The sequence below is a fragment of the Chiloscyllium plagiosum genome, chromosome 40 (genome assembly GCF_004010195.1).
Source record: "Chiloscyllium plagiosum isolate BGI_BamShark_2017 chromosome 40, ASM401019v2, whole genome shotgun sequence".
Lineage (NCBI taxonomy): Eukaryota > Metazoa > Chordata > Chondrichthyes > Orectolobiformes > Hemiscylliidae > Chiloscyllium > Chiloscyllium plagiosum.
In genome coordinates, this window is record NC_057749.1 from 5,942,006 (window position 1) to 5,953,907 (window position 11,902).

An 11,902-nucleotide genomic window follows, 5' to 3' on the forward strand; every position below is an offset into this window, starting at 1 on the left:
TTCCCCTTTCTGTGCTTGGTGCACCATTTTATATTTTCCCCTTTCTGTGCTTGGTGCACCATTTTATATTTTCCCCTTTCTGTGCTTGGTGCACCATTTTATATTTTCCCCTTTCTGTGCTTGGTGCACCATTTTATATTTTCCCCTTTCTGTGCTTGGTGCACCATTTTATATTTTCCCCTTTCTGTGCTTGGTGCACCATTTTATATTTTCCCCTTTCTGTGCTTGGTGCACCATTTTATATTTTCCCCTTTCTGTGCTTGGTGCACCATTTTATATTTTCCCCTTTCTGTGCTTGGTGCACCATTTTATATTTTCCCCTTTCTGTGCTTGGTGCACCATTTTATATTTTCCCCTTTCTGTGCTTGGTGCACCATTTTATATTTTCCCCTTTCTGTGCTTGGTGCACCATTTTATATTTTCCCCTTTCTGTGCTTGGTGCACCATTTTATATTTTCCCCTTTCTGTGCTTGGTGCACCATTTTATATTTTCCCCTTTCTGTGCTTGGTGCACCATTTTATATTTTCCCCTTTCTGTGCTTGGTGCACCATTTTATATTTTCCCCTTTCTGTGCTTGGTGCACCATTTTATATTTTCCCCTTTCTGTGCTGGGTGCACCATTTTATATTTTCCCCTTTCTGTGCTTGGTACACCATTTTATATTTTCCCCTTTCTGTGCTTGGTGCACCATTTTATATTTCCCCTTTCTGCACTTGGTGCTCCATTTATATTTTCACCTTTCTGTACTTGGTGCATGACTTGAAAGCTTTTCCTTTCTGTGCAGTGGTGCACCATTTTACATTTACCCCTTTATTTAATATTTTCATTCTTTATGTTTTTGTTTTCCTTCCAATGTGGGTGGAATATTCCCACAAAAGAAGATCCAAACTCAAGTTATTATTTTCAAATTGCGATCGGTGGATTTTAGCTGAATAAGGGTAACAAACAACATTCAAGCAAGAGTAGAAGATAAAGATACAAATCATCTGTGACCTAACCATATGGCAGTGGAACTGCCTTGATGGGTTGAAGGGCCTCCTGATGTTCCCATGTTTCTATGGACTGTATTGTACATTGATGTGGTAGGCCTGCATATTGTGGTTGTAATGAAGTCAACCAGATGGACCTCATAAAATATGATGGGGCTGTTAATCTGGACCAATTAGGAGCCCTGGCTGATGTATAAAAATGTGAGGTGCCAGAGATACTCTGAATAAGGCAGCACTAAAGTTGAGGACTGTTCCTGTGTTAATAAAGGATGACTTGGTGTTGGCTACTGGCCTCTGTGGAGTCCTTTCATTGCCCCATAGATAAATTCTGGGAGTGAGCTCTATTCTAGTGTGTTATAGAGTCAGAGAATATGGAAACAGACACTACAGTCCAAATAGAATGTGCCAAACATAATCCCAAACTAAACTAGTCCCACCTGCCTACTCCTGGCCCATATTCCTCCAAAAGAGAAAGTAATGATTGCAGATGCTGGAAGTCTCTTCTGACTCATATCTCTCCAAATCTTTCCTACTCATGTGGCCTATCCAAATGTCTTTTAAATGTTGTAATTGTACACACATCCACCACTTCCTCAGGAATTTTATCGCACATGCGAACAACCCTCTGTGAAAACATTTGCTCCTCGTTTCCTGTTGCGTTGACTGATGATTTATTGACTTAAACCATGACCATGGCCCCTCAGAAACAGGAAATCCAACCTCTGAGAACTGGCTGTTGATCAAAGGTTGGCAGTTTTTCTAATACCAGCAGCGCCACCAGGAGCAATGGCTACTGCTGGTATTGCAGCAAGGACCACAGAAAGATGTGCTGTGTTGGAGGCAGACCAGAGGTAGGTTGGGGGCCAGGCTCGCAAATTTTACCTATGGGGGCAGGATTATCATGCCTGTTGTAGAATTCCATCCGTAGGAACAGAGGAAGCCATTTAATCTCTCAAGGTGAGGTGAGGGGTGATGGGGTGAGGTAGAGAGACTAGTGTAGACAGACTAGTGAGGGAAACTGGGTCAAAGAAGGACTTGGGGCTCTATCCCCCCACCAACCATTATAGTGAAAGTTGCTTTACCCGCTATTGGGTACAGCAATAGTGGCAGGTTTAAACTCTCAATTGCCTATTGAGTATCATCCATTGACTCACAGTGAGCAGATCACTCACATCTCTTATTCCACTTGGGGTCGGGGGAGCAGAGGACAGGCAAAAAGGCATTTCACGTCAACCCCTGCCAAATGGGTACAATACAATCCAGCTCACTGTTCCCACAATCAATATTTTCTGACCAAAATAAAACCAAGCCTTTTGCAATAACCTGAGTTTGTGAAAGATGCAACATAAAGCAATTAATTGCGAGTGAAGTACTTTTGTACTGTAGTCACTGCCAGTCACTGGCTGGGCCAACATTCCTAGTTGCCCTTGAAAAGATGATGGTGAGCTTGTGTTCTTGAACTGCTCTGGTTAGTCCATGCGCTGTAGGTTGATGCACAATGCTATTAGAAGGGAGTTCTAGAGTTTTGACTCAATGATGCTGAAGATATTTTCAAGTCAGGATGGTGAGTGGCTTAGAGTGGAATTTGCAGATGGTGCATTCACATGTATCTACTGTCCTTGGCTTTCTAGATAGTAGTGGTCAAGGATTTAGAAGGTGCTGTCTAAGGAGCCTTGGTGAACTTCTGAAGTGCATCTTGTAGATAATGCACATTGCTGCTACTAAGCATCATTGGCGAAGGGATGTGGTGTCAATCAAGTGGGCTGCTTTGTCCTGGCTGCTTTCAAGCTTCTTCACTGTTGTTGGAGCTGCACCCATCCAAGTAATTGAGGAGTATTCCATCACACTCCTGACTAGTGCTTTGCAGATGGTGAACAGGCTCTGAGGAGTCAGGAGGTAAGTTACTCACTACCCACTCCAAGATTCCTAACCTCTGATCTGCTTTCTTAATGGTGGTATTCATATGGTTAGTCTATTTCAGTTTCTGGTCAATGGTGACCCCCAAGATATTGTTAGTGGGAGATTCAGTGATGATAAAGTAATTGAATGTCAAAGGATGTTGGTTAGATTCTCTCTTTTTGGAGCTGGTCATTGTCTAGCATTTATGTGGCATAACTGTAACTGGCCACACAAGCCTGGATGTTGTGCAGATGTTGATGCATTTGGGCAAGGACTAGTTATGGGGCATCATTGTGTCACAACAAATACTCAGCGTGTGAAATAGGGTCAGTTAAACTGTTGACAAGAATGATGAGTGCTTAATGCATTTCTACTCAGTACTTAACAGATGGAAACATGCCATTTAACCAGAATTAGTGTCCTTGCGTTCCTAGAAATGGCTTCTGGTACATTCTGAACATGCTGGCCTCACCATACATCGGATAATGTATTGATGAATCTCCCTGTGTCTCATTGCTTATGCTAAAAGCTCCTAAGAGTGACCTAGAATTTCTGAGCATTGTAACTGTTCGCAACATCATATGAGAGGAAGGAAGGCCAGACCTCAGGGCTAAATATAAGTGGATGTTAATGGTGTCACTAGCAGCATCTGATAGTCCAATCAATCAATGACATCCTTGAAATTCTTACACCTTTGACCCCAAAAAGCTATTCTATTCCTCCTGTCCCAATGTGCTGAATACACAGGAGACTGCATTTGGTGAATTGAACAAGTGAATTTAATAAAACAATGCTGGTTGCTTCCTCTGCATGTGTATGACCCAATCATTAACCTCCTAATCAATAAAGACCTGTCTCAAAAGAAGCTAACAAATTGTACCATTTTGTCTGATTGGACAGATCTTCCACATGACCTACGACCTGGCAAGTGCAGTGGTGCGCATTGTTAACCTCATTGGGATGATGCTGTTGCTATGCCATTGGGACGGTTGCCTCCAGTTCCTGGTTCCTATGCTGCAGGAGTTCCCAGCTGACTGCTGGGTGTCTCTCAACAACATGGTGGTGAGTAGCTCTTGGCATACTACAAGAATATGCATCAATGTAATGTATTAGTGATTCGAACTTTGGGTACTACATGAGAGCCACATTTCATACCTGGATTTATTGTGCTCAGGTGAAGCCATTTAGAAAGGATTCAGACTAGACTCTCAAGAGGGCACTTGTGGTGCAGTCGTAGTACTCCTCCCTCTGAGCCAGGAGGCCTGGGTTCAAGTCCTACCTGCTCCAGAGTTTGGTAATAACATCTTTCAAGAAGTTGAGTACAAAGTATCTAATAGACTCATGAGAATGGTTCCAGGGATGCAGATAATTTGGAACAGTTTTCTTTGGAAAAGAGAAGATTCATAGGGGTTTAAATTGAGGTAGTCAAAATTATTAAAGGTCTTGAAGTAATAGCCAAATCTGTACTGGAAACAGAAGGAAAGACATTTTGTTTTGGCACGCGTTAAGGTTTGGTATGTGCAGCCCTTGGTAGGGTCTGGTATGTGCTGTCCATGGTAGAGTTTGGTATGTGCAGCCCTTGGTAGGGTCTGGTATGTGCTGTCCATGGTAGAGTTTGGTATGAGCTGCCCATGATAGGATCTGGTATGTGCTGCCCATGGTAGGTTTAGATTCAATCGAAGCATTCAAAAGAGGATTAGATTATTGTCTGAAAATGAGGAATGTGAAGGTTATGTAGACACAATGGTGTGGAGCACCAAGCACACTGTTCATTTGCAGAGTCACATAGACATGACCAGTGGAATGGCCTCTTTCTGTGCTGTAATAATACTGAGATTTTGGTTGCTATCAGTTTATTCAGGCATAGAGAAGTGTCATCGAAACAAGGTAAGCACTCATTTCTTTGCGCTCTTGACAATGGCTTTGAGATGACAAGAACATAGTGAGTCATCGTCACATTGGATAAGATATAAAGACACTATTTGTCTCATTGCCTTTGCTAAAACATCCAAAAATAAATCGAAGCAGCACTTTGAGATGGGAGATCAAGGTTTTCGCTTGAAGTTTTCACCAAATACCTGAGATGAAAATGAAGAACTGATGTGCAAAGTTTTTTTTTGTACAGGAAGATACGATGGATTAGCCTTGAAAAAGAGTTGGAGCACAGCAAGGTGTGATTATCCCATGCCTGATGAGTGCCATGCTGACTGAACAGCAACTTGGTGCACGCTCTTTGTAATGATTCCTGTGGTGGTCAGCTCAAAGTGTTCTGTTGTTTGTGTTATGGACCAGACCAAACCTCTTCAGACTATTTTAAGAAGGTAGTCTATACCCCAACTTTTTTCTTATTTTAAAGGCAAATCTAACATGCTGTGTTCCAGATGCAATTTGCCTGGTCAAACTACTTGATGTTTAAGCAACACACAATTTATTTAAACATTATAGTTAAAATACAACAAAAGAAAGAAGAACTTAGAATAACTTAACCCTTTTGGAAAACTTAACCATACAAAAGATGTAGTAACTATTACTAACTAACTGTTCCAATATAGTGACATCCCATAAATGCACCCGTTGGCAAAAAGGCAAATTCATAAAAATAGATTTGTCTCACAGGTCTGTGAGGGCACACCACACCCATCCAGGCTGCTTCTATTGTTCCAAATACCCCAACGCCTCCCAAGCTGTTTACTTTATGGATCTTCATTAGCCATCCCAAACTCTGTCTTAAAATCTCTCTTTTAAAAAAAAACAAAATAATCTCTTAAAGCCACAGCATCATCACAATTGGCAACATTGTCAGCAGACCACCCTGATGTCTTTGGGGTTAGCTGCATTATCTCAAGGAAAGGGGGCCTGGTCTCTGGTATTGGCATTATATGTCATGCAGGAAGTCAACTTTATCTGGGACACTGTAAACGTGGCACAACACGAGGGAGCTTCCAAGGTTTGAAGATAATGCACTGGTGTCTTGGGTGAAAGAGAATTGAAAGTAGATTGTTTTGTCCGCATGCGGTCTTTTCCAGGCAAGCAGCCAAAAGGCAAATGGAGGAGATAGCCATTGAGGTTAATGCCAGGGGTCAAGGCCTTTGTACCTGGATGTAGTGGCGCAAAGGTCATTTGATGTCCTATCATACTTGGTCATGGTCATTGGACTCATCTTCAAATTTCATGTCCTACCAATGGCTTCATTGGCATAACAGATTCTCTGAACCTCCATCAGTCACTTGTCAACAATCTCTACCAATCTGGACTCAAGCCACTGCATGCCTTCTGTGCTTCACACTGTGGTAAACCTTGGAACTTTCACACCCTGGCTATTCAACTAAGACAGGCATGTCACCCAAACACATTCTATAATGCACATTCATACATTTCCAATTTTTTTAGAGGACAAGGCATCACGCAGTGGGAGGTGGGAGAAGCTTCCCAGATTGGGTACAAGTTTATGGGTGACCAAACCCTGATGAAAGAGGCAGGGCCAGGCATTACTTTGTCGGTGAGGCCAAATCGATTGAAGGTGATGGCATCCGCACCTCAAGCTTAATGCTCCTTGGAGAGTATGCCTACTTTGTACCAGAATTTCTTCTGACTTCAAATGTTTCAGCACGGGCCATTTACATTCTCCCTAACTCCCTGCATCCCCTCAGAAGGAATCTGTCCAAGAAGGTCAACCTGGACGGGCAGTAGAGGAGTGGCAAAAAGAAGAAGAATGATCAAGAAGCTTAATTGTTCAAGCACAGACTGTATGTGCGTGTGGATGTAAGTTTGCTCACTGAGCTGGAAGATTTGCTTTCAGATGTTTCACAACCATGCTAGGCAACATCATCAGTGAGCCTCTGGTGAAGCACTGGTGGTATGGGCCCGCCTTTTATTTATGTGTTTAGGTTGCCTTGGGTTGATGACATCATTTCCTGTAGTGATGCCATTTCCTGCGGCGATGTCACTTCCGGTTATTTTTCTCAGGGGGTGGTAAATGGGATCCAAGTTAATCTGGCTGTTGACAGAGTTCTGGTTGAAATGCCACACTTCTAGGAATTTTTGTGGGTGTCTCTGTTGGGTTTGGCCTAGGATGGATGTGTTGACCCAGGTGAAGTGGTGTCCATCCTCATCTGTATGTAAGGATCCTAGTGAGAAAGGATTATGAATTTTTGTGGCGAGTTGATGTTCATGTATCCTGGTGGCTAGTTTTCTGCCTGTTTGTCCAATGTAGTGTTTGTTATAGTTCTCATAAAACTGTCTGTATGTGTGCATGTCTGTATATGTGTTTGTCTCTGTGTGTGATGTGAATGTGTTTGTGTGTGTGTATGTGTGTGTGTCTCTGCATGTGATATGAATATGTCTGAGTGTGCCTGTATGTGTGTGTCTCTGCGTGTGATGTGAATGTGTCTGTGTGTGAGCGTGTCTGTGTGTGATATGAATGTGTGTGTGTGCGTGTGTCTCTGCATGTGACGTGAATGTGAGAGTGTGTGTGTGGGCTGTGATACAAGGCTGATCTGCAACCACAGCAGAAAGGCAAGGTCAGTGCAGGTTCCAATTTGGAGGAAATTTCATGCCTCCTCTGCTGCAGTGGACTCGGGTAAAAACTTCGACTGGGTTGACTACAAGTGAAGATTGACAGGCTCAAACACTGGAATGTTTGGGCACTGGAAAACCTGTCAGAAAGTCTGTTGGTTTCTGATGAGAGAGCATATACTGTGACCAGCCTCTCTTTGAGCAGAGATTCTCAGTGATCTTCCTTGTACAAGAGAGGACAGTGGACTGCGATGCGTGAAATCTCCATCTCTAGCATAGTCAGAGCTAGAAATAAGAAAGGTCATTTTGAATGCTTAACTTCATTGCTTGAATGCTCTGAGCTTACAGTCATGGCTGCTCCAGGTGATAGAGTTCAATGAAGACTGAAACGTAGATGCCCTGATGCAGTCTTCCTGGCTGTTCCCTGAATGTTCTGGGCATATCGAGCCTCCTACTGTGGTGCAGGCTCGAAGGGCTGAATGGTGCATCAGTTTTCTATGTTGACAGAGTGTCCATCTGCACGGTTCCTTCCCCTCCCTGTCACAGCCACTTATCCTACTTTGCATTTCACGGCGAAGACCTGCACATTTGCCCAGATCTGGGTTCAGAGATCTGTGCAGAGGACTTGAAATCAGGTGAAATGTTTCCCATCTGTCTCATCTGGGCATTTACAGGTTGAAAGAACTGCAGAAAGCTCCAAGTGTGTGTGGAAAATCTCACCCACGCCAACCTGCAACGAACCCATATGGAATTGACAATCACGTTACATCCAACTTATAGAGGTCTATAAAATCACGAGGGGAGTAAATAAGGAGAATAGCCAAGGTCTTTTCCCCAGGGTGGGGGAGTCCAAAACTAGAGATACATAGCTTAAAGATGAGAGGGGAAAGATTTAAATAGGGGCTAAGGGGCAACTTTTTCACAGAGGGGTTAGTGTGTAAATGGAATGAGCTACCAGAGGAAGTGATAGAGGCTAGTACAATTATAACATTTAAAAAATACATTTGGACAGGTACATGGGTAAGAAAGGGATATGGGCCAAGAACACCAAATGAGACTAGTTCAGTTTGGTCAAAGTTGGTTTCCATGGATGAGTTAGACCTTGCTGTTTGATTCTATTACTCTATGACTTAGCAAGCAAACCTTGGGTTTGCTTCCTCTCTGGTTCAATTAATTCAATTAATTCTGAGGTAATTAACAAGACCAATGCAAACTATACTATTCATGGGGCAAGTAACAACTCTGGTCACTTGATGATTTATGTGCTCCCTCTGATTCTTTGACTTTGCCCGGACTTCTTCCTGAGCAACCAGGTGAAAGTGAGGGCTGCAGATGCTGGAGGATCAGAGACTCCACTCTCATTCCTGAGCAAACCTCTCAAACGGTGCGCAGCCTTCCCGCCTAGCTGCCTGAGGAAAGAGCGGGGACTCCGAAAGCTTGTGGTTTCAAATAAACCCGTTGGATTACAGATATCCCCCGCTATCCCAAAGTAGAGCATTCCTATGAAACCTTTTGTAAGCTGATATGGAGAAAGAAAAGAAGGATTAATTTATCTGGAAAATTTCGCCTTTTCTCATAAAGGCGAAAATCCTCTTCGGATTTCTTTTGGTCAGTGAAAACAGGTACTAACGTAGGTCTTTTGTAAAAGCGAAGTGGGGTGAAGCGAACTTTCAAAAAACAGGGGATAACTTTATTACCCAGTGTCGTGTAATTTTTTACTTTTTCCTGACTGAGGCCTCTCCACGCAGATCAGTCACGCTAAAGCCAGGGGCTCCCCTGAATCTAGCAGGATGGGCCTTTCTCCAACTGAATCACCATGAGGGAGGAAGAGAGACAGGGTGGTGGGCCCCACATTGTCAGAGGCTGGCACTGATTCGCTGTGCAAGCTGCCTGGTCTTTGGGTAGATGTTACCGATCCCTGGCTAGTGGCTTTGCTGTTGTCGTTTTCTGCATTTGGAGCAGCTGCAGTTCCAAAGCAGCACCCCTAGCACCTCTGGGTGTCAATGAATGACTGAATTTCGCATGAATGGCCCTGCATTACTCTACGCGGCAATGTCAGAATGGATTTGCTGGTTAGTATCTTCCAGAAACGGAGCCTCTTTCAAAGGTTTCCACTTTTTCTCATTCACACTGATGGCCATTATGACACTGACCAGGCTGCTTGATAACCAGCTTGTTACACGTTCCTCTGCTCCAGCAGCCCTCATACATTTCTCTGGTACCTCTGCCAGAATCCTGATAAGCACAGGAATTAAGTGGAAGAGATAATGGCCACTGACAGGCTGCCATTTTACAATAAGCACCTTCTGTGGATGCACTGGACACTTTTTTGTAGCACTCACTCAATCAATCCTTCACCCTTATCTAAACATCTAAACATCTTCAAGGTGTTAGAGCTTCCAAGAACACAATGTGTATGTATAACAGTAACACTTTCTGGACAGGGCTTTTGAACCAAACATTATCAGACAGCGATGTGATTGGTGGACGTTTTATTTTCTCGCAGAGTCAGCTTAACTCGTGTCATCGTATGCACTATTTAACCTCTCGCACCCCTAAAAAGGAACTGTTTATTTGAACCAGAAGCTTGTGGGTAGAAGCCTAGCGATCTGAGCACTACTTCCAGATGACGTTGCTCTGAAATGCTGAGGCAGTGTTACGCTGATGGAGATATCGCCTTATGCATGAGCTGTTAAGTGATCTTAGGTAAAAACAAGGACTCTGCTGGAAACCAGAGTCTAGATTAAAGTGGTGCTGGAAAAGCACAGCAGGTCAGGCAGCATCCGCGGAGCAGGAAAATCGACATTTCGGGCAAAAGCCCTTCATCAGGAATAGAGGCAGGGTGCCTGCAGAGTGGAGAGATAAATGAGAGGGGGGTGGAAGTGGGGAGAAAGTAGTATAGAGTACAATAGGTGAATGGCGGGGGGGCAAATGAAGGTGATAGGTCAGAGAGGAGGGTGGGGGAAGGTAGCAAAGAGTACAATGGGTAAATGGGGGTGGGGATAAAGGTCAGAGAGGAGGGTGGAGTGCATAGGTGGGAAGGAAGTTCCCTGTTAGGTGATCTTGCCCACTTAGATTCCATGCTGCCAGTTAATTTTTACTCTTTGGCCAACTTCACGAGTAAACAAATAATTTGGATTTTTTTCATATTGCTCTTTATGGGAGCTTGCTGTGCATGATTTAGCTGCCATGTTTTGCCCATTATACCTTTGAGTATGGGAGTTGGGACATCACGTTGAGGTTGTACAGGTCATTGGAGAGACCTCTTTTGGAGTACTGTGTCCAGTTCTGGTCAGGTGTTCAGAAGAGATTTACCAGGATGTTGCCAGGTATGGAAGTTATAAGGAAAGGCTGGGACGTTTTCAATGGAATTTAGGGGGTTGAAGGCTGACCTTATAGAGTTTTGTAAAATCATGAGGGGTATAGATAAGGTGAATCACAGGTGTCTTTTCCTAAGGGTAGAGGATTTCAAGACTACGGGGCCATTTTTAAGGTGAATGGAGAAAGATTTAAGAAGGACATGAGGGGCAAGTTTCTGACACAGAGTGTGTTTTGTGTGGGAATGAATTGCCAGAGGAAGTGGTGAATGCAGGTATAGTTGCAACATCAGTATTTGCTGTGGAAAAGGATATGGAAAATATAGACTGTAGGGAAATAGATGGTGACATCTTGCAAAATGTCCAGATTACAGAGGAGGAAGTGCTGGAGGTCTTGAAATGGTTAAAAGTGGATAAATTGCCAGGACCTGATCAGGTGTAACATGGAACTCTGTGGGAAGCTAGAAAAGTGATTGCTGGGCCTCTTGCTGAGACATTTGTACCATTGATAGTCACAGGTGAGGTGCCGGAAGACTGGAGGTTGGCAAACGTTGTGCCGCTGTTTAAGGAGGGCGGTAAAGACAAGCCAGGGAACTATAGACCAGTGAGCTGACCTCAGTGGTGGGCAAGTTGTTGGAGGGAATCCTGAGGGACAGGATGTACATGTATTTGGAAAAGCAAGGACTGATTCGGGATAGTCAGCATGGCTTTGTGTGTGGGAAATCATGTCTCACAAACTTGATTGAGTTTTTTGAAGAAGTAACAAATAAGATTGATGAGGGCAGAGCAGTAGATGTGACCTATATGGACTTCAGTAAGGCATTCGACAAGGTTCCCCATGGGAGACTGATTAGCAAGGTTAGATCTCATGGAATACAGGGAGAACTAGCCATTTGGACAGAACTGGCTCAAAGGTAGAAGACAGAGGATGGTGGTGGAAGGTTGTTTTTCAGACTGGAGGCCTGTGACTAGTCGGGTGGCACAAGGATCGGTGCTGAGCCCTCGCATTTGTCATTTTGTCATTTACATGAATGATTTGGATGTGAGCATAAGAGTTACAGTTAGTAAGTTTGCAGATGACACCAAAATTGGAGGTGTAGTGGACAGCGAAGAGGGTTACCTCAGATTACAACAGGATCTTGATCAGATGGGCCAGTGGGCTGAGAAGTGGCAGATGGAAT

General features: G+C 43.7%; 1 protein-coding gene across 1 annotated transcript in view; it reads left to right on the forward strand.

Moving 5' to 3' along the window:
- Positions 1-11,902, forward strand: part of hcn4 (hyperpolarization activated cyclic nucleotide-gated potassium channel 4) — a 374,291-nt gene that overhangs the window by 112,225 nt on the left and 250,164 nt on the right. Inside the window, exon 3 of the mRNA XM_043680205.1 lies at positions 3,790-3,951. Within this exon, the coding sequence (XP_043536140.1) occupies positions 3,790-3,951 (162 nt within the window). The remainder of the gene's footprint in view (positions 1-3,789; positions 3,952-11,902) is intronic.